The following is a 23,409-nucleotide window of genomic DNA, read 5'->3' as shown; positions in this document are numbered from 1 at the left end:
ACAGACCCCTGAGGCTGGAATTGAACCTGGGTCCCTGGCACTGAGGCAGCAGTGCTAACTACTAAGTCTCTGTGCCGCCCCAAAGAGTGGAGAATGCGGGCAATGATCCCGCTACACCTCTCAGTTCTAGGTGAATCGGAGTAATTCTGCCAAGTTGAGTTTCTTCTGATCCCCTTCCCTAGCTTTAATGAAAGACACTCAAACATGGTTCTAACATTACCAGCTAACCTCAAGTGATTCTTGTGAATTGGGGTAAAAAGTGACAGTATTGGAATGGCAGCATGGAATGTTAATTGAGAGGGATTAGCCAGTTCAACAGACTTTTGGACTAAAGATGGATCTGTTTTTTGCCACTGTTAAGCGGAATTCAGTCTGAAAATTGACAACCATTCTAATGATTAATTTGTTTGCAAAATTGACTAATTGCAGGATTGCTGGACTACTGTAGCCAACTGTATGAGTCCATACAGACTACATTCAACATCATGCACAAGTCTAGATGACATGGGTACATCAAATTCTACTAGTGTGCAGTACAGGTTCAAAAATGTTTTAGCCACTCCAACTAGAGCTTCACCATTACCAGCATTGTGGTAAGTATATTCATACATTAAACTTCCACTGCCTTAGCTATATTTCATAATGCAAAAAAGGAGAGCTTTGCATAGGTCAATTATGGTGACATTATTTTCTTAAATACGAATAGCTGGGGAAATCATGATGAAGTATGGAATATCCTTCTGAAGAAGGAGCAGGCTTACTTGAGAGACAAAGATGTTTTCCAAAAGCATCCACTCTTGCAACCTAAGATGAGAGCTATTCTTCTTGATTGGTTAATGGAGGTAAGGACTTTGTAACAAGTATTCACTTACTCAAACTTTTGCTGTGTGGATAATGTTTTTTTTTAAATTTTAAACCAATATTGGAAATACTCCCTGAAAGGTACTCTTCAAATTTAAAAAATCCTCTTTTGGGATAAGGACAAGGTCCCACTTATTGTCTCCAATTGCTCTGAAAACTGCTGGATCTCCAGCTTGAACTGCTTGTATTAATGTAACCAGTTCCAAGTTTAATGATGAATGATGGTATTTCTAGAATTGAATTAAAACTAGGGTATTCTTAATTACTTTTGAGATAATTTTGAAAGGGAAAATTGCCTCCTTTCAAGCCCATTCAAAGCAAGTGCACATTATCTGGCTGAGTGGTGCACCAAGTTAAACTATTACCTTGGGAATAAGGTGTCATGATATTGTTTGAAAAGCATGGGTTTAAAGAATAATAATTTATATCTTGACCAACATCACCAAAGCAGGTTATCTGGTCAGAAGCTTACTGATGGCCTCTCGCTATAGCTCAAAGCTTTCTGTCCCAGCAACCTTTTAAGTCTTTTCTGAATCCTTCCAAGTTGAACATCTTTCCTGTAGCAGGAAGACCAGAACTAAATGCTATATTCCAAAAGTGGCCTAACCAACATCCTGTACAGCCAAAACATGACCTCCCAATTCCTTATACCCAAAGCACTGACCAACAAAGGCAAGCGTACCAAACACCTTCACTATCCTGCCTAACTGTGACTCCACTTTCAAGGGACTATGAACTTCTACCCCAAGATCATTGTTCAGCAACATTCCCTCCATTAAGTGTATTTGCCTTTCCAAAAAGCAACACCCCTCAATTATCTAAATTAAAGTTCAATTAAAATTAAAAGTCCGAAAACAGTAGAGGTAATGATGGTATAATATTGCTCTTTCATCCTCTTAATGTTACTGACTGATAAGCCCTTTACTGTCTAATCCTGTTTTTACTTTAAGGGGGTCTGATTATAGTTTAATACAGTACTTTAATGTATAGGTATTTGAATTCTGACTGCTCAAGTTCCAGTATTTTGTACTTTCTAGTTAAATATTATTGGCCAAGCTACTGCTGTTGCTTGAGAAACAGCAAGGTTTTCATGGTTTTGAAGTGAAATTGAGACTAGACCTGTTAAAGATCACGTTTTATTTTGTAGGAATGCTTCTCTACTTTCAACAGTTGAAAGAAAAATTGTTTTAGACAAATTGAGTTTTCTGACCTGTTTTAAAATTGACTATTTTCCTATTTAAAGGTGTGCGAAGTCTACAAGCTACACAGAGAGACACTTTATTTAGCCCAGGACTTTTTCGATAGGTTTATGGCAACACAACAAAATGTTGTGAAGACTCGATTACAGCTTATTGGTATTTCAGCTTTATTTATTGCTGCAAAGCTAGAGGTAAGGGGATAACTATATGCTGAAATCTTGCACTATTTCAAATGTAGTTTCAGTGCACTTAATGGTGGCTTTTTGTAGGAAATCTACCCACCAAAGCTGCACCAGTTTGCCTATGTTACTGATGGAGCTTGCACAGAAGAAGAAATCCTTAACATGGAACTTGTTGTTCTGAAGGTACTTCATAAATGGAAATGTTAACATTCTACTTGGTTTTATAAACTTATTCTCTTATAGGCTTAAAGTAAAATGTGTGGATGGGTCAAGAACTAGAATGAGGCTTGCTTAAAATAGAAAGAAAGTAGCCTCCTCTGACTGCGGACACTTTCTAGTAACAGACTGGAAACTAACTGGGCTCAATTGTCAGATGATTAATCTGTGTTCAAATTGTTCTAGGCTCTCCAGTGGAATCTGTGCCCGATAACAATTGTGTCTTGGCTTAACATCTACATGCAAGTTGCATATTTGCAGGAAATGTATGAAATATTAATACCACAGTACCCACAAGAAATGTTTGTTCAAGTAATGGAGGTAAATTTCAGACATCTTGTTGTATTTAGCTATTTTGTTCTTTTCAAACATTGCTGTATCCACCAGCTTGAACCACGTGTGATAATGTAACCAGTTTCAATTTTAATCTAGCGATGAATGGTGGTATTTCTAGAATTGGACTAAAACAAGCAGAGGTAGCTACTTTTGAGACATTTTTTTCCTGTAACTGATTGCAACCAAAAGTGAGTTCAAGCACAAAAACAACAACCTGGCCTGACATATTGGTGCTACCTTACTCCCATCCAAGGTAATAATTTATCATGCTACTGCTCAAGAAATGAAAACTGATTCTTTCTTAACCACTGCAGGCTGGGCCCCTCCTCACACTAAGCTGGTTTGTGATACCCATTTGCCTTGCAATGGTAAGGATAGTAACATACAAAAGACTGTTCATCCTCTAGTTATTAAATCCCTGACAACAAAAATAAGTTGCTTTCTTGTCTCTAGTGAACAAAGTTTGCATTTTTTGTCTCTCCAAGTCTTTATCCTTGGAGACATCAAGCACATGTACCTACTGCATAAGGTATCTTCCTTGCAATGTCTTAAACTACAATCTGATCAAGTACTTGTTCTAGACATTCCTTTCCTGTTAGAACATTTCCAGTCTCACTACCTCCAGCTGAGCCAGAAATTCAAAAAAGACATCTATTGTGTAGATGTTTGAGTCTAGCTGTCCACAAACTGACTTATTACAATCCAGACACACTAACCAAAGATCTGCAGATGCTAGAAATCTGAAACAAACTGCTGAAAAACTCAGTAGGCCTGGCAGCATCTGTGGAGAGAAAGCAGCGCTAATGTCTTGGGTCCATTGACACTTAAGAATTGATTTATAGCTTGGAAAAAAAGTTGGTTATATGCTGAGGGTGGAGAAGTAAACAATAGGTGGGGGTAAATCTAGAGAAACAGTTGGGCAGACAAAGGAATGAGTCAAGGTCAGCCTGAGCCTTTCAACATTGCTATTTGGTCCCATTAGTAGTTGGCAATGGGGTGGTTATGGTAACGATCCATGCGATAAGGCCTGATGTGTGGGAATTGGGGAAAGGAAATGAAGGTATTATAGTCCCGACCCAACTCTGTACCATTACCTTACAATTTTTTTTGTCGTAAGTTAGGCTAAAGCATGGAACAAAAATATTTGCTCCTTAGCTTACATGAACACAATACTGAATGCATTAAGCAACACCACCTACCACCTCCGCATCAAATTCTGCATTTTGCCTGTAAAATCCAGTCAATGGCAGACACCCGGGTGCAGGAATAAACAGCCTCTTAGACTACACAAGATCGATCAAAAACCAACAGTGTAAAAGCTTAAATGGCGTGAAGTGCGCATCAGACACTTTTCAATTTTTAACAAAAGGTGTCAACTATGGGCACGTATGTAGTGTGCATCTTTCCAGTTCCTCTACAGACCAAAGATTAAGGTTCTGTATGAAATTCTGGGCTCAATGCCAGTTCCACCCCAGTTTTTCTCTCCTTCTTTTGTTTATCAAATCCCACTTATTTGAGCAACATGTTTTCAGCTGCGGAACAGTAATCTATTTGCTTCTCTAGGATGATCAACCTATTCTGTTTAAATTATAAGCCAACCCTGCAACATTAACAGCCCTTCTACTCTTATCTGCAGCTATTGGATCTCTGTATCTTGGATTTCAAATGTTTGGAGTTCACATATGGTGTCACGGCAGCTTCAGCTTTGTATCACTTTTCTTCTTGTGAATTAGTTCACAAAGTCTCAGGTAGGATGATGTTCAAACAAAATACAAACTTTAATTGCTATATATAACTGCAATTAATAACCTGTTTAATGCTTAGGATTTGAATGGAGTGAAATAGAAGGATGTGTGAAATGGATGGTTCCATTTGCTATGGCCTTGAGAGAACTGGGAAGTATAAAACTCAAAAATTTGAAAGGTGTCTGTCCAGAAGACTTGCACAACATACAGACACATTCTAACAGCTTATCATTACTGGTAAGATTATTTTTTCATAGTCATATGCAAAATTATTAACAAACCTTGGCTGCTTCCTTTTTTAAATATTTCTTCATGCACAAGTTAAGGATAGTAATTATTGTCAATTTATTTATCCTGTTTAGTGGAAATTGGATACAACTTTTCAAAGTCCCTATTAAAAAGGTTCAGTTGTAGTTGAGACAAAGTCCCCAGGAGTCTCAAATGGCCACTGAGCCAGAAGACTTAGGGTTCATCCCCCACTCCAAACTGATACATTTTTGCAGTACTGGACAGTACACTGTCAAAGGTGGTGAGCATGAGACCAACAGCTTTAATATTGCATAATTCTTTTGAGGAGCAAGATATTTTTCTATACAGAACAATGTTTATCTTTCTGCGTCATTTAATTATCTTGCTGCTGTTGTTTAGAGGTGGTTTTTTCCCCTTCAATGTTGACTGTACTAGACAAGTGATTTGATTATGTAATATCTAAATGTTGGGCAGTTAACTTATTGAAACAGTACAAGTTAGCAATGCCATTGACTTAAGTCTGTGAAAGTGCAAGGCTCTCTCTGGAAAATTCATTGCTCACATGCTCCAAGTAACCCGAACAGACTAATGTTTTGCTTCATTTCTTCTTCCTAGGATAAAGCTCACACAAAGCAGGCACTACTATTGGAACAGAGTAGATGTTCACCTGTACCTTCTGGAATTTTAACTCCTCCACAGAGCAGTAAGAAAAACAACATTGTGGGCTCACGTGAAGATCTCAAACATTTGCAATCCTGAAACAGATTATGGGTGAATTTCTTACACCTAGAAGTCTGAATTTAAGAAAATGCTTTAACATAATGAATGAAAGTTAAGTGGATTTGATTCTCATGCCTACTGTTGAAGGCAGAAGATGGCTGTAGAATTCTAATTGCATTCTTTGATGCCTGCAACTCTTAATTCTGGATGTTAGAACTCTCTATAACTTGGCTCTTTAATACTGACCTTTTTAAACTGGTGGACTTTTGCCAAGAACTCCAACCAAATAAAGGGTGCTTTCCAAGTTATCCTAATTGCTGCTAGGGAGGATGGCTCTGGGGGGGGGGGGGGGGAAAAAAAAAAGGGGGAGAAAAAATTGTTTGAGAAATTGTTTTATGTACTTAAAGCTGCTGTTTATTTTAAATAAAGGTACTGTCAGAATAGATGACTTTCGCAGCTACATTCTTTTGTCACTCAATTCACTTCTATAATAACATCCAAACAGGTTGTTTGAAAATATTTCATAGCTATAGGGCAGGTGGGACTTGAACTTGGACTTCCTTCCTCAGTAGAAGGAATGCTACCACTTCCAGAAAAGTCCCTGCTTCTTTATAAAGTTAGCTGACTTTAATTTTGATTTTAATAAAGTGTTCCTCTCTAGTACTATTCTATTCTCTTCTCATCTCTTTTCTGCCAATCACTTGGACACTAATCTCATACATTGCAACTCTGATGCATTTTGCTTTCTACAGACTTTAAGAATAGCCACAATCTTCCATCTCGAGTAGTAATTTGTCCTTTCTCAACAAAATCTCCCATTGATCCTCTTTTGGCTGACAGTGATCCTATATGTGGTCACTTTTACACAAATGCTGATGACAGTCATCTTAAGTGTGCCCCCTTAACTATCCAGAGATGAAGGATGTCATTAATGACTTTGTGTTTACAATATTCTTACAGAACCAGACCACAGCCTTTTAAGTGCACAAAACCTTCAAACTGGATGGTTCCATTGTTACCCATTCAAGTATCACAATCACAATCACATTTACTTCCTTCCCCAATCTAGCCTCGGCCTCCCTATTTCACCATTAAATACTACCACTTGGCATCACCTGAAAATGTGATTTGTTCCACACACCCAGCTGTACCAGGCTAATGCCCCATCTCTCCCTTTCCACTGACATTTGTCTAGGACACTTTTTTCCTAGTTGTTAGGAAGACAACAGCTGGAAGTTTTGGCATCCCTGAAGCCATTGATCGAGTCTCCTCAGAAGTACCTATTAGATACAGCTGTTTGGCAGAATCTAGCTGTTTCTAGTTTTTTTTTGATCAAGCTGAAATTCTGAACTGGTCTGCTCCCCATTACTTCTGTCCCAACTCTTATAGGCATCAGCCTGAGACCTGTTAAGAGGACTAACTCAAGACTTTTAAAACCACTAGTTGTTATAAAGTAGATTCAAACATCCAGTGAGTGGATGAGGTTTGTGGATAGGATAACAGAGAATGAGGTGAGTATGTATGTTGGATTTTTGGTGTGGGGGTTGCAGCAAAGTAAGGGGTCAGTTTAAATTATCCAGGGGCTATACAAGGACTTCTGACTTAATATTCCCTGTAACTTTATTCAGGTAAGTATGAGTAAACTGTCTGAATTCAAACCTTTCAGGGAGAGTTCTGTGGAACTGTCAAATTGCCTATTCCACCAAAAGATCTGGGTTGATCTGATCAGACACAAGCAAGCACAAAGAAAGCAAGCATAGGTATTACATGTTTCTGGATCCAAGATGGGAAGGAAAGTTTAAGGGGAAGGATTACAGTTCTGAAAAGGAGTCACTGGACCCAAAACATTAACTCTGATTTCTCTCCACAGATGCTGCCAGACCTTCTGATTTTTTTCTTTTTTACAGTATTGATCTGTCCCAGATTCAATGGAATCAGCCAACTGTCTGAAGAAGCGGCTGTATTTAGAGTGGTCAGTTTGGTTTCATACATTCTGGTATCTGGAAAGGCATAGTGGACAAATCCAGAGCACTCTGGATAATGACAGAAATAGAGGCTATGAAATAGTGTATTTAACCACACCAACATGTTTTCATGTAAAAACATTAATGGGTTAAAGGTAAGAATTTTGGACTGTAACAGTTTGATTAAAAGCTCAGCCCAATTTAAATGGGTACAGAATTTAAATATAAGCAGATGTGTTCTCAATAAAACCAAGAGAGGCAGTTTTATAAATAAGTGCATAATAGATTTCTACACTGCACTCATTTCAGCCACAGTTTGTAATACTTGGGGTAGCCTTTCCCATGGTCATTGGAAATCTGGGGGAAAAAAAAAATCAGAACTTGCATACATCATACATTCTGTAGTCGCAGCTGTTTCAGGGCTTGTTTTCTTTACAACTGTAAATTAATCAATTATTTTAGGCAGCTTCCAAGGGCACATACAATTAGTGAGAACCATTATGTTGCATCCATAGAGATGTTGCATAAATTTGTGTTCAAATTATGTACTGCACACCTGCATTCAAAAATGCAGAAACTCATTACAGCAGTATATTTAAATTTTATGCTGGAATGTTTAATCAGGCACACCACATAAATTGAGTCTGTTTTTATTGCTCTTCCTACCTTTGTTTAATGAAAATTTCTCAATGTAAAACAAATTGTTGGATAATGAAGATGGAATGGTACTTTAGCGAAGGAAAAAATTGGGATGGAAGAAAATCAAACTGAATATAATGTGGGGATAACTAGTGGAAGTACCACATCTACACTTGCTCAATCTGGTTCTGTTCAATGAACAGTGTAAACTGCACATGCATAAGTAGCAGCAGCAGCTCAGGGATCCTGTGTGTCACATACAAATCAAATAATACAGTAACACCAGTTTCACTGTTTAGAATTCCATACCAAAACTCCAATTTTAATTTAGCCCAAAATCATAACTATCACAGTACTCTGAAAAATCAGTGATTGCATTAATTGTCCTTCCTCATCACCTATTTTTGACTTACAGGTTTCATTTCTGTTTCTTAAATGCTGGATTTTATAACCAGCAGTTGAGATTTATAAAAAATATTACAGGCAATGAAGTGGACTAGTATTGTTGAAAGACATACGCTAGACACATTAAACACTATTTTGAATCATATAAAGAAGTGAAAGTAGTGGTGGCGAAGGGTATAAAAATTAGGGGGGGGTTGAAAATCTATTCAATTATAACCTGCTCTGCTTTTGTGCTCCAATATATCTTTATTATCCATTCTTGTTTCCTTCTATTAAGAAATGTACAAAAGTAGTTATTAGTAAGTTACCCATAATGAGTAAAATTGACGCTTTTCCTGAACTGGAACATCATAATCTCAACAGTTTTTTGCAGAGACATGTAGGATGTTTACCATCAACAGTCAGTTAAACAAGATTTCCAAATTGAACACAGAAATCCACATTCCTCTATTTTATGGCATTATTCAACTGTTGTTAGATTTAAAAACACAAGGTTATGATTTTGTGATCCTTATGACCTCTCAAACCCACCTTGAAACAGAAGTCTTTTGTAACTTTTGTATCATGATGAAATAGTAAACATGAAATTAGTAGGAATTACTGTTGTACCATTTGCCATTTGAAATGCTTACAAAAATACAAGTTAAACTTTTTACCTTAAGCCATGAAACTTGCATTATAAATGGTAAGAAAAGCTAAACATCCTCCATAATTATTTCAATAGGTCCTAACAGTTCAGAAGACCTGGCTAAAATCTACAAATGTTAAATACTTTATGCTTTGAACTTGCTAAAGCAAAATTAACTGATTTTATAGAAGTTAAAACTCAATTCACAAGCTCCAAGGTTGGTAACAGTACAAAGACCGTAATTATAACATTATCATCACCTTTTATACAACTCTCTCTATACTCCAATTTTGCACTCACACTGAACCAAACCAAAACTGAATTCCCTTAATAATACAAAGAACAGCAATGCCAGCTTCTCTACTTCTATTACAATAGAACACATATGTCACTTACATTATTCTAATTCTTAGAATCATTTGCACCATACACAGAAACCCTAAACTTGGCCCCTTGCTTGGTTTAGAACCAACGTAACAGCTGTTGGTCCTTCAATGGGCTTTTGTTCTGTTAATACGTACAGAGGTGGCAGCAACAGGTGCTGGCTATGCCAATTTAGCTACAGTGAATTGCTGCAAGCTGACTACCTGCACCAACCCAGAGAGTTTGAGATTTGGAGCAGGAGTAAGAAGGGGTAAGCTTTAAAGCAAAAGCAAAGCATCCAATACAAACTTCTCTTTTGTTCAGTCTAATCTGTTTATTTTACAGTTCTCTACCAGAGCCAATGCAATAATGCAAAAAGGTCTGGAGGCACAGAGCATACGTCACCTTGTGAAACAGTTTTGCTTCCCATCTGTAAAAACAAATTGTTGTTGGCAGCAAACATAAATAGGGCACTAAATGGCAGAGTTTCTCTTTTGGTATCCAAGTCCATTACTATTGATTTTCCTCTATAAAGTGGTCTGCAGGCAAAAGAAAATAAAAATTGACAAACATTCAAATTTGAGCAACAGTCCAAACATAAATCTTACCTATATCTTGTTCAGTGTTTACAATTATTCTGATCTACAGTTTAAATACAGTTATGTTGGTATAGCAATACCTCTTCCTATTAAGAGGAAAGAAAGTGGTTGGCAAAAAAATGGTTGAGCGTTAAATGGCTTTTTCTGATATGAATTCTATTTTGTACTCAGTTGCCTGTTGATTGATTGAAAAATTAAGTTGTATTTTGGATTTTGTCAAAAAATTGTAGAGGCTTATGAAAGAATGAGCTCAATGAAACAACAGCAGAATATGTACGCATTGGCAATTTATATGTTGTGCTTCTGTGCACTGATATTTTTATACAGTGCGTATTTAATTAATTTGCATGGGTACGTTCTAACAGAAAATAAGATAAAATAAATGTATAGATGCTGTTAGGGATAGGGAAAAAAACATGTGAAGAACAGAGTAGTATGCCCAATGTCCTGGCCAGCACTTATTCTTCAACTAGCACCTAGATCATTTATTTCAATTGTGTTTGTAAGGCTTTGCCATACACAATTTAGTTCCTGTCTATCCTACAGTTACAAGACTTCAAAAACAGAACTAATGTATAGCATTTTAGGACATCTTGAGATCAGGAAAAAACATGATATCCTTATTTCACTCGTTCTTCCCCGAATGGAAGATTTAATTGAATTAAAATATAGGAAGAACAATAGGTGCAAGTTTAGATCTTCAGTGTATGATTTCATCTGGCACTGTTGATTTTGACATACCTGAAATGTTGCTGAGAGGGCAACATAATGAAAAACAAAAAGCAAATTCTGACTTTTGAAAGTATTGGTATAGCTAAAATTAACAGATTTACGAGTTAACTTTCTCCTTCAAAATATTAAATGCTTTAGCAATTTTAAAGGCAGAGGAATGAGTAAGATCCCTAAACTTAAAATAAACAGAGATGCATTCGTTGATTAGGCATGAGTGTTTGATATTTTTCAGGATTTGACTTTTAAATTTATTTTGATCTTTGAGGCTATTTTGCCTTCTAGTTCTCTATACCTGCCTTTGGCCTACAGAGGAACAAGCAAATAACCTACTTCCAAATTGCCACCACAGTTTCCTTCAGCTTGTGAATCAATAGTATTCCTTCCACTCAATAGAGCAGAATGGGAATTAAGTACAGAGTTGGGGGCGCACACACACACGCATCCCACAATTCAATGCATTGATATTCCAAGTCACCAAACCATCAACTATATGTGACCAAATAGAATGAAGAGATAAATATATTGCTTACGTTTTACTCAATCATTTTGAAGTCACTTGGATTAAATTATTTAAATCAAACATCACAAGAGGATGAAATAAATTGTCATTAAAATTAAGTACATTCAAATTTATTATTCTTTTTGTGGGTAAATGCAGTTTACTAAGATGAAATTGGCTGGGGAGAAAACATACAGGGCAATTAATAGTAACAGTCATTTTAAAATCTACTTTAGCAACAAAATTTTTTCCCTTCACCCTATCCCCCACACAACTCCGCTAAAGATGCAACTCCATATTTGATATAGCAACTGTTCAGTGCCTCATCCCAGGATTAATAAGTTGAAGGCTAGATATCCAGTGTCAGTGGGCAATTTGTCTTGTTCTTTTCACAACTGAAAGAATCAAGACAAACTAAAAACCTTACTGTGGAATTGAATTTTTGCTCTTCAAGAATCACATGAAGCAGAGAAGCTGAATTTCTGTAGCAGCTTCCAAATCCACAACATCCACTACTGAGAAGGGCAAAAGCAGCTTGCATGAGAACACAGGTAGACGGGGTAGTGAAGGCGGCATTTGGTACCTTTGCCTCTAATTGGTCAGTGCACCGAGTGTAGGAGTTGGGAAGTCACGTTGCTGCTGTACAAGACATTGGTTAGGCCACTTTTGGGACCGTGCGTTCAATTCTGGTCTCCTTGCTAAAGGAAAGATACTGTGAAACTTCAGAAAAGATTTACAAAGATGTTGCCAGGGTTGGAGGTTTTGAGCTGTAGAGAGAGGTTGAGGCTATTTTTCCTGGAGTGGAGACAGAGGGGTGACCTTATAGAAGTTTATAAAATCATGAGGGGCATGGATAGCCACGGTCTTTTCCTCAAGGTAGGCAAGTCCAAACTAGAAACTCAAATTTTTAAGAACTTTCGACATTCCAATCTCTTTCTCAATTGTCCATAAATTAATCTCGAATTAGACAGAAAACAATTTTACAACATGGTAGAATGGTACAAATGTGATGTTTTATAAGATGATAATGTTTGTGGCTGTCTCTTTAATTTAAGATAAAAGTGAGGAACAAGATGATGTGATCTGCTTCAAATTCTGTCTGACAGTTTGGGGGTCAGGGATAGTAGTACTGAGAAAGAACAGGTGGAGACTTACAAGCAAAGTGCGAAGTTTCCACATTGAAAAAGAATGGAAGGATCAGGAGGGCTAACTGGTCAGAGTTTTAGTCTCTCAAGTTTTTACAAACAGAACGACATCTCACAGACAAAAGGCTGCAGCCGATATGATCAGCAAAAAAAGGCAGCTACAATTTCTCTGCAAGTGACAGGCAAAATGCAGGACAGAGGATAGTCTCTGGTCAGAAAGACACACCCCAGGACAATCACAAGACTCCTGAAAATTTGCCCTCGCAAGGTTATACAGAAAAAAAAAATCACTGCAGTGGGTCTTACTGCTGGTAGTCTGCTTAAGAAATTCTCCAAAAAATTGGTGCATGTACTTTTCAACAATCACTTGATTTTATGACTTGATGAAGGGGAGAAGCATGAACCCAATGGAAGCAGGGAGTGACGATGGACTGTTTCCTTGAAACACACTCGCTCTTCCACTTGTAGTTTCAACAGAAAATTCCACACAGAAATCAATTTCTTGTTATTAGTTTGTTAAAAATTTACATAAATAAGTAACAATAGAGAAAAAAATTAACCAGTCACAGAAATCTAACATACAAGTATGTATTAAAACTGTGTCATTAGAATCATTTGCCAGTCAGTCCATGCTGTGAACATCAGCTCCTGTTAAAAAATCTTATGAAGGGTACAAGTGACTTCAAAAGACAATTTGTCCTGCATCTGAAGGATAGCAGCTTTTACCCTGAACTCACATAGTGTTACTGAGGCAAGAGTTGATTCCTATTATTTGTGACACTCTTCTTTCCAAGAGTTTTGACTAAAGTTGATTCAACAAGGAAGATCAGCTCATCAAATGCACTTTGTCTGCTTTAGTAGTCACATAGCTTTAAAGAGCCTGCTTTCCTAAGACAGCAGTGTAGCTTCTGAAATGGACAGCATTCTCAACAAAAGTTATATGGAAGTATTTTCTGACATAATATGTATGTCTCTTCCTGTATACATGTGTGCATCCAATTCAATCTATCATCCATGGTTGACACCTGGGTTACAGTAGTTAACTAATTAACTAACATGGATTTTCACAGGAGCAATATTAACTGGGTTTTCCTAAAATCTAAAACTAGTTCTTTCATTTCAATGAATCAATATTGCATTATTTTAAAAACTTCACCTACGTTTACTTTTTATTCCCGATGACACCTACAAATGCATATCCACATACTTCAAGTACTCAGATAATCAATCATTTGTACACAGGATAAAATGTAAATAGTGACAGTTGAAAGCCCTTCTTGAGATCCAGTGCTTGTAAACAAATTTTCTGAGTAAATCCCAAGACTCAACACCTGTTGGATTGTATTGTGAAGGAACTCTCTGATCCAAAGTAGGATGGTAGGATTAATATCAAGTGTTTCCTTTTACAACATTAAAAGCAGAAGAGAAATCAATAACGGTGTAAGTTGTCTAACCTATCTATATCCTGCTGAGTCAGATGGACTAAAATCAGAACAGCATCATCCATTAACTTATGAGGTTGACAGGGAAACTGTAACTAAACATGCGGAACAAGAGGATTAAAGGCACTTCAACACAATCATTCAAGACACTGCATAACTATCAATACTAAAGCAACTGGTTGGTAATCAGTCAGCATAACTGCTAAAGTTCTGTCGGAACAGGGATAGTGATGAATGACTTCCAACAGTGAGGAACAAAATATGTATTGAGAATTTCTAAAAGACCAGAGAGAAGGGAACTAACTGGTAAGTATATTTCATTCAGAGTTTTTCTGGTGACTGTAATCCCATGGAGAATGCACTATATGTGGGATTATCATTTTAAGACATTAATAAAGGCTACCATTTCTACCATTTGGAAGTTGCCTGCTAAGTTATGTTCAACGTTGCTTTTGATTTGTTATTTTATATCTTGCCATTCTTTTAGTCAGTATTCGTGACCCGAACTATGCACAACTGAACTTCTGTAAAACCATGCAAGTGTTACACATTAGTTTCAATGATCTGCTGCAAAATGAGCCATGGTTTTCTAGTTTAAAGTACACAATGGGGTGTCCACAATTAGAAAGGATTACTACATAATGCAATTAGTTTGGCTGGGGAACCAGTTAGCAAAAGTTTTAGTCATTGTCTTTGCACCCAAGATCAGTGTTCCCCATTTTCTACTGGGACCTCATTAGAAGATTGAAAAATTGTTGAGACTCCTTAATGAGAACTGCCAGAGAAAGAGAAGACGGTGGTGGCGGCAGTGGGGGGGCATAAGGAGGTAGACCATGATAGTGGGGTGCTGGCGGGAGGGGAATGCAGACACTTAAGAGCATAGGTGAATTCCAAGGAGATTTAATTTAAAAAAAAACATGCAATACTTACCATTTAAAAAAAAACTTCTGCAGAAGCTTGGTCTTGAGGTTGAGTCATTTAGGCCATGCCCACAGTTTTAAAAAAAAAAAAGGGCATTTAAAGCGGTCTTGCAGCTCTTCACTCAGTCAGTGCTCCATGGCCTCAGAGCTCATTACCCACTTATGAAAGCCATGCCCTAGATTATTCATCTTTGGCCACTGTGAATAAATTATACAGACAGCATTAGTATATTCTAGCTAAGGAAGCAACCAACTTAGTTTTCTAGTGTCTTATCTATCACACCTCAACATGAAAAGTAATTCAAAAATCATACCACATGATATTATATTAAATGCCCTATCTGGATTTTACCATAATATATTTTCGTAAAATTTCACTAAAAACTAGTGAGCTATCATGTTCATAATGATTGCAAGTCAAACTTAAAACACATTTTAGCCTTATTAACTAAAATCATAACATGCCATTGCATGTAATAACTGTAAATTGTATCTAAATGATAACTACATTGAGGAGTATTTCTGGAATCAGCAAATCAATACTAATAGTTAAGTACAAGTCATAGGAAAAAAAAAAATCTGCTTCAAGAGAAAAATTGATCGCAGAAGTGCCTTGCGGGGTATTTGGTAATGAATTATATTCCAATGTAAAATTAAAATCTCTGCTGCATTAACACAGTAGGTAATTCCAAAACATTAGAATTTGAATTAAATCATGCTGGAAGTTACCAAACTTGATTGCAAAATTAAGACTTGCGGCACTTTCCCATACGAAGGGAAGCTCAACGCTCTAGGTTCCTCTTGCATACCATTAAATATCCAAATCTAGTGTGTGCACAGAAGCTACAAGCTCTCTCAATCTTACATGTAGGCCATGTAAACATTTATTAGATACCTTGGAATAAAGTGAAATTACGATAAATCCTTGGCTGACCTTATGACAGTTTAGTTTTTAAACAAAAACCAAATAACAAAATAATGATATGTCCAGATTAGGATTGGATACAAATTATGTGAGACAATGCTTTGTTCTTGTCCTTCTTGGTGGTAAAGGTCACAAATGATGCTGTGTGAGTAACCATCAGCCTATCGTCTCGACTGCATTTGCGTAAACTTAAATGAAGGGGTTTGCCATTAAGTACAAATTGCTCCTGCTTTACCAAGGCATTGATACAGCTGCTTGAGTACTCCTTACAGAATGTTGTTGGTTGGGGACTTGACAATGGTTCTAACAATCAGAGGATTTGGGTTTGAAATGGTCACTGCCTACCAATTGTGTCACTTGGATGTTATTCAGGACTTGTCATCAAGGGGATTGATGTGGTTAATTATCAGAACCATTTTGAAAACAACTGGACGCTTCAGAAAACTGCCCCACCCCTGATCTTATCAGAAAAGAAAGGTTATTATGGATGCAACTGGCGGTGGTAAAGCTAAATATGGTTCCCTAAAGAATCTCTACAGTGATGTTCTTAGGGCTTCAACGAACAGCCTCCAACAATCCCAATCATCTTCCTTGGTGTCAGAAATTACTCCACTTGTTGAATAGTTTTTCCATTGAGTTCCATTCACTCTCACAATGTATTTTTGCAAAGGATTCTCACCAGTACACTTGACGTTAAGGGCACTCTCTTCAGTTGAGGTAGTGTATCAAGTTCTGGTGACCACACTTTAGCAAGAATACAAAAGCACTGGAGTGCAGAAGAGGTTAAAAATAATGGTTCTAGGGATGATGTATTTCAGAGATGGAAGTATATTGGACAAGTTGGGATTGTATTCCTTGAAGAGGAGGCTGAGGGGAGATTTAATTCAAACATTCAATTAAACCACAAGGGGTCAGGGCAGAATAAATAGGGAGAAAATGTTCTCATTCATGAAAGGATCAAAAATGACAGCACACAGGTTTACAGCAATTAGTTAAAACAGAAGTGAAATGAGGAATAACTTTTTTGCACAGTGTAATTAAGGTCTGGAATGAATTACCTGAGAGTGTGGGGAAGGCACATTTAGTTGAGGCATTCAAAAGGAAATTACATAGCTTACTAAAAAGGAACAAGTGTGCAGAATTATGGGGAAAAGGCAAGAAATTAGTACTAGATGACTTTCCCATTTTAAGGGTTAGTACAAGCATGAAAAGCCTCCTTCCGCACCATAACAATTCTGCGATTTAGTGATTAAACATTGGGCCTTTGCTGTGTCTTCCAATTCCAGACTCTCCAGGTGAGGATAACAACTTCTCAACTTCTACCTTCCCAAGCCTATACCAAATCTTGTAAGCTTTGAAGAGATCACCGTTCATTCTTCTAAATTCCAGAAGAGTTTATCCTCTGGATATCAATCTCACACGACAGAATTCATTTCAGGAATAAATCCAGTGAGCCTTTGTTGTACTGTTCCTAAAGCAAATATGTGCTTTCTTGGATTAGGACATTAAAACTGTGCACAATACTTTAGATGTGACCTCACCAGAAAAAAATGCACTTGTACTCCAGCCCCTTTCCAACATGCCTTTTACCTTCATAATTGCTTGCTATATTTTGTTTTACTCTTTGATGAGATATAGGCATTAATGTCAAGGTCAGAATTTATTGACCTCCCTAATTGACCTTGGTTTGTCGGGCCATTTCAGAGGACAGTTAAAAGTCAACCACATTGCAATGGGTCTAGAATGATATGTAGGCCAGACTGGCTATGGATTGCAGATTTCCTTCCCTAATGGATGTTACTGAACCAGATCTGTTTGTACAACAATCGATTACTAGTCCAGTGACATTACCAACATACCATCATCTCCCAGCTACATGTGAACTTTCTATGTTGCTTGTAAATTAATTACCAAATCTATCAGAATATCATTTAAAAAATTACCATTAAAAAAGGTTTTCCCCCAAAGTGATAACCTTTCTCCACATTTTATCACACCACTTTGCTATCCACTCATAGTTCCCATTCATATTCCTTTGCACCCCAGTTTGTCTCAGAGCAGATTATCTCCACCTAGCTTTGGATCGACAAAAAACTGGGAAGTACGAGTTTTGGTATCTTTATCTAAACCATTAATAGATATTGTAATTATCTGCAGATATCCTCGCAGCACCTCATCAAGATTCAAAATGCCATGTTAGTCCCTACCATGTGTTCATTAACCAATCTACTTTTACTAATACACTGTATTAGGGATTCCCATCTTAAATGTATTATCCCAATCCTTTCGAATTATTTTAAAAAACTACTGTATTATACAAGAGAAAATTCATAAACAGATTTTGAAGACAAGATCAGTAGTGTACAATATTCCTCATAATTCACCAGTAGTTAATGCTTTCCACAAAACCATGATGTTGATGAATATGCAGAACTGCAAAAAAAATTGCACATTAAACGCCAAATATTTGATATAAGTATGGACGAAGATAAGCAGTAACACATCAAAATAGTGCCAGAAATGTTAAAAATAATAAATTGTACAGAACATTTTTAAAAATACAAAAACAGCAATTTAGCTAGTTAATAACAATTCACCTCTGACAGTTTAGTTAAAATGTCTATTTTCACGGTTCAAGTAGGGAGGTTTGACTAATGGCTATTCAGGTCCAGTCAGCAGATATTCATACATCAAATTACAGTTAAGTAAATATGGAAAAGTGCAAGTTGGAAATAATTTCCAAGCCAAAAAAAGCAACAAGAATTATGGGGAAAAGGCAAGAAAATAGTACTAGATAACTTGCTCATTTTCAGAGTTAGTACAAGCATGAAAAGCCTAATTCTGCACAATAACAATTGTGATTCAGTGATTAACATTGGGCTTTTGTTAGGTCTTCCAATTCTAGACTGTCCAGGTAGGGGAAACAACTTCTCCTCTGTCAAGCCTATGCCAAATCTCATACGCAAAAACAAGGAACAAGTATAATAAGGTTGACAGGGACTGCTTTTCCCTGAAACCTAATCAAGTGCAAATGGAATACTATTGTTTTAACCAGTCATACAGAAATGGCTAGTCATAGAATTTCTACAGTGTGGATGCAGGCCATTTAGCCCATCAAGTCCACATTGACCCATTGTGTCCACTCTGAAGAGCATCCTACCCAGACCCACTCCCCAACCTCTCCCTGTAACTCTGCATTTCCCATGGCTAATCCACTTAACCTGCAAATCCCTGGACACAATGAACAAGTTAGCATCTACACAACACTTTTCTCTTTGTATCTCCTATAGAACACATGCAGAGAAGCCTGACAGTATTTTTCATAACAATGATACTGGCTTAAAGACTGATGTTTTAAGTCAGGGTACATCATTCAATGCTTTGTGTAAACAAAACAAAATGGAAACAGTAGGACACAGGTACAAATTGAGTGACAATGTAATAAAAAGCTTCATTCAGGTTGACATCTCATTAGTGCAAACTTTATGTGCAAGTGAGCATGGGAATTAGGAGGAATAGGCCACTCCTTGCTTCAAGCCTGTTTCACCATTTGATATAATCATGCTGATCTGAATCCTCTACATTCCCATCTACCCTTTCCTCTTGGACAAAGAAAATTCTGCTCTGTCTTAAACAAGCAAGCCATTATTTTGAAACAGTAACCCTAGTTCTAGAATTATCCCGAGGACGATGCATCCTTTCCACAACCAATCTGTCAAGATCTTTCATCTTTCTCTGGCTCTTCTAAATTACAGGAAATAATAGCAGCTTGTCCAACTTCTCCTCAGGCAACCCACCCATTCCAGATATTAGACAAGTAAACCTTCTTTGAACTGCTTTTAATGCATTTACATCCTTCCTTAAACTAAGACAACCAATACTATTCACAGTACCACGGGGTGGTTCCAAGAACACACTGTATAACTGAAGAATAACTTCCCTCCTTTTGCATTCTGGTCCCCTCAATAGAATTTTTTTTAAAAAAAAATCAACATTTCCAATAGGTTATACCTCCATAGTAATCTTTTGCAACTTATGTGCTAGGACGCACCATTCCCGCTGTATCTTACAGCTCTCACCATTCACATTACACATGCCTTTCTATTGTTCCTAAAATAGAAATTTCACATTTTCCTACATTATACTGCATTTACGAGATCTTTACCCTTTCAATTAACATGTCTGTATCTCTTAGTGGTCTTCTTACATCCTCTCTACAACTTACTTTGCTACATATTTTTGTGACATCAGCAAGTTTAGCAACCAAACCTTCAGTTCCTTTCATCAAAGTTATTTGTACAAATTATAAAAGGCTAAGGCCCGAGCACTGATCCCAGTGGTACAACACTTGTAACATCTTGATGACCCTTTCTGGCTACTTTCTGTTTCCTGTTAGGTAGGCAATCTTGCAGCCCTTTCATTGTGTTACCAGTGATGCCATGTGCTTTTATTTTACTTGAAATCTGAGGAACTCTGGAAAATTAAAAATAATGCATCAGCTATTTCACTATTTAACTTCACTATTTCTTCTAAGACCCTAGAATGAAGTCCATGAGGACCTGGAGACTTGTTAGTCTGTAGCTCCAACAACTTCCAGTACCATTTCCCTGACAACTAATTTTCCAAAGTTCCTCCTTCATTTCCATTTGCTGATTTACAATTATATCCGGGATGTCAACTTTATGTTCCACTGGAAGACCAATGCACATTGTTGCACAATGCCAGGTCTGGTCCAGACAGTTCTTTTGTTGACTCCAGAAGGTGCTGTTCTCTATCCTAGAAACATTAAATTCAAATAAAAGTAAACTACTGATGAAGCTGGAAATCTGAAATAAAAACAGAAAATTCTAGAGAAACCCAGGTCTGGCAGCATCTATGGAGAGAGAAACAGTTAACGTTAAGAATAAAATTCCATTACAGAAGAGTCTAGTTGAGTTTCTCCAGAACGTTCTGCTTTTATTCTACAGTGGCTACTTTTGCCCATCTAATTGTTCCAGGTTCTGCAATAGATTATAACCCCCCCAGGAGCACCCTACCTTTTTCACAAGCTCCTATTATTTTTTGCTTTATATTCCACTCTACCATGTGGTTACTGTTAGGGCAGCTTTTTTTTTCAAAAAAAGACATACCATTCATGCAACTTACTTCATGTCTTTATCATTTCTCATCTCTACCCAAACCACTTCAACATCCGGATTCCCTGTACTGACATCCCTCCCTGTTGCGCTAATTCCAATGACTAACACAGTCACCTTTTCCTAGCTTCCTCTCTTTCCTAAACAGCACAAAACCTTCAATATTCAGTTCCCAGTCTACTTTTCATTCATGCCTCTGATGGCCATTAGATCAGATCACACATATGTCCATTGGTGTTATCAGCTCATCGGTTTTGTTTCGAATGTTACATGCATTTAAGTGAAGAACCTTTAGTTTTGTCCTTCTGCAATAGCAATGGCAGTGAAACTTGGTAATTACAGTCATCATTCATCCAAAACTATAAGCAATGTCTGAAATCCGTAAATGCACAGAATGCAGAAATCCAGGAATTACTGTTGGCAATTTTACATTTCTTCAGTTCAGTGCATTTGACTGGATTGCATTCTGAGGGAGGAACACCTCTGATGCCAGATAACATGTTTAGAGTTTCTGCAAAAAAATTCTGAAAAAGTGACACCTTATTGATTTGAGACAACACTTTTTTTAAAAGTTTACTTTGTCCGCAATTGCTCATATGGAGCCTCTTTAGAATCACAGAATCCCTACAGTGTGGAAGCAGGCCATTTGGCCCATCAAGTCCACACCCATCCTCTGAAGAGCATCCCACTTAGACCCAACCCACCTCTGCAAACCCACTTTATGCAAGTACAACTTTACAGCAGTATAACTTTATTTTTTGCTGAATATCACAAGCTTCCATTCTAAAAGCAACCTCATATCATTAAGAAAGTTTTTAGTATACATTTCATTTCTATATCCCAACTTTTTATTTAAAAAAATTATTAAAAGTCAGTGGCATGATAACTCCTGGTTTGCTGCTTTGACTAACGCTTCATAGAATCCCTACAGAGTGGAAACAGGCCCTTCTGAAATGAGACATGCCAAACATCAAGAAAAGTGAAACCAGAATTATAAAAATGTTTGTACATAAATTTCATATCAGCAACTACTGCTGCTTTGTTGATAGCTACAAAATCCTGCTAAACGTAATCATTTTGCAGCACCAAATGCTGGCCCTTAGAACGTGATCATACAGATACAAATAGACTAACTCATTATTTCCGAGATACACCTCATCTGATCTATAAGCGAGTAACAAAAACAAAGTTGTTGGAAAAGCTTAGCAGGTCTGGCAGCGTCTGTGAAGAAATAAATCAGAATTAACGTTTCGGGTCCAGTGCCCCTTCCTCATTATAAGCGAGTATGCTGATGTTGGAAAAGTGTTTGCCATCCTCGGATCTTTCAGGAACACCAACTTCGAAATTATAGCTTTAACTCCACGTCAAGAAAATGACTGCCCTTAAACGGCAAATGCACAGGTTTTAAATCATGGGTCAAGACACTTCAGGATGCTTTTTGGTAATTTCGCGTTTATATTCACCGCGACTCTTTGCGACGCAAACCTTTTCGCAAATTTAGAAAATGCTCAGATACTTTTCTCCCGTATAAGAACGCTCCCACTTTGCTGACGGGAGATTTCTAACTGAGTCGGACCAATCAGTGCAAACAACAAGAGGTCGATCTGAATCACAACCCAGCCCAGATTCCGCTCTACCGGGCAGCGGGGTTCTGTCTGAGCCACCAGTAAACAAGGTTACAGCCGATCTGGGCAGAGGGGGCGGTGACATTTTAGCCAAAACAGGACGGGCCCTTCCAAACCAAAACCTGGGCCCACAGGCCAGTGCCCGAAAATAAACCCGCTGCAGCCGAAGCTCCTTCTCCTCGTCCTTCCGCCTGATTTTAACACAATGGCCGCCGCCGCTTATTTACGGCCTTTACCTTTCCATGCTCTTCTCGGAGCCGTGAGAGAGTCAACTGGCTGGAACTGGGGCGGTTTGCCGGCGGCGGCACAAGGCCGATGCTGCGAGTCTGCCATTTCCTCCTGAGCCGGAGGCCGAGCGTGTGTTTGACAAACACTCAGGAACTGGGTGTCCTAAATAAATGTTTATGTATGTGATAACTACGGCTGCACAACTCCTCACTCCGCATAGAGAGAGCAGGTCTTGTCATCCACACTGCCGGAGCGGAAAACATTTCACACTCGCATTATTAGCCCTCGAAGCTCAACTTTCTTTTTCGCGACGAAGCCGATCGGTCTCAACAAAAACCCCCACCCCGCGCCATCTTGCTTCGGGACGGTCCGGATCACAGCACGTGACACGGGGGCGCGTCGGAGACCTGGCACGTGACACTGGGGGCGGGACTGCTACACGATACATGACACCATGTGACATTTCACAAGGGGGCGGAGCCGTAGCTCCACACGTGACACGGGCCTGCGACTGTGGAGAACGTAACTTTTCGCCGCCAATGTTCAGAAAAGCCATACGACTCGGAAGGTAAACAAACAGGGTGTCTGACAGCTGAAAATACCACTAGTGACAGGTGCGTGGTGGCGGCATCTTCGAGATATTCCGTCACTC

The 23,409-nt window shown here is 38.0% G+C and overlaps 1 protein-coding gene and 1 long non-coding RNA gene across 2 annotated transcripts; one reads left to right on the top strand and one right to left on the bottom strand.

Moving 5' to 3' along the window:
* The first annotated feature begins 433 nt into the window (after nucleotides 1-433).
* Nucleotides 434-5,842, top strand: ccne1 (cyclin E1). Its single transcript, XM_048605571.1, has 8 exons — nucleotides 434-593; nucleotides 707-842; nucleotides 2,105-2,251; nucleotides 2,330-2,425; nucleotides 2,645-2,779; nucleotides 4,431-4,542; nucleotides 4,619-4,776; nucleotides 5,404-5,842. Exons 1-8 carry the CDS (start codon nucleotides 457-459, stop codon nucleotides 5,545-5,547), a joined length of 1,065 nt encoding a protein of 354 aa, XP_048461528.1. The 5' UTR covers nucleotides 434-456; the 3' UTR covers nucleotides 5,548-5,842.
* Nucleotides 5,843-9,821: 3,979 nt separating this feature from the next.
* LOC109932836 lies at nucleotides 9,822-23,188 on the bottom strand. Its single transcript, XR_007263729.1, has 3 exons — nucleotides 22,766-23,188; nucleotides 14,855-15,042; nucleotides 9,822-10,046 (listed from the first exon to the last, which is right to left on the bottom strand). It is a non-coding gene; the product is annotated as an uncharacterized LOC109932836 (long non-coding RNA).
* Nucleotides 23,189-23,409: the final 221 nt, after the last annotated feature.

The sequence above is a fragment of the Rhincodon typus genome, chromosome 15 (assembly GCF_021869965.1).
Source record: "Rhincodon typus isolate 14 chromosome 15, sRhiTyp1.1, whole genome shotgun sequence".
In the NCBI taxonomy this organism is placed as follows: Eukaryota; Metazoa; Chordata; class Chondrichthyes; order Orectolobiformes; family Rhincodontidae; genus Rhincodon; species Rhincodon typus.
This window is presented reverse-complemented; position numbering and strand designations above follow the sequence as displayed.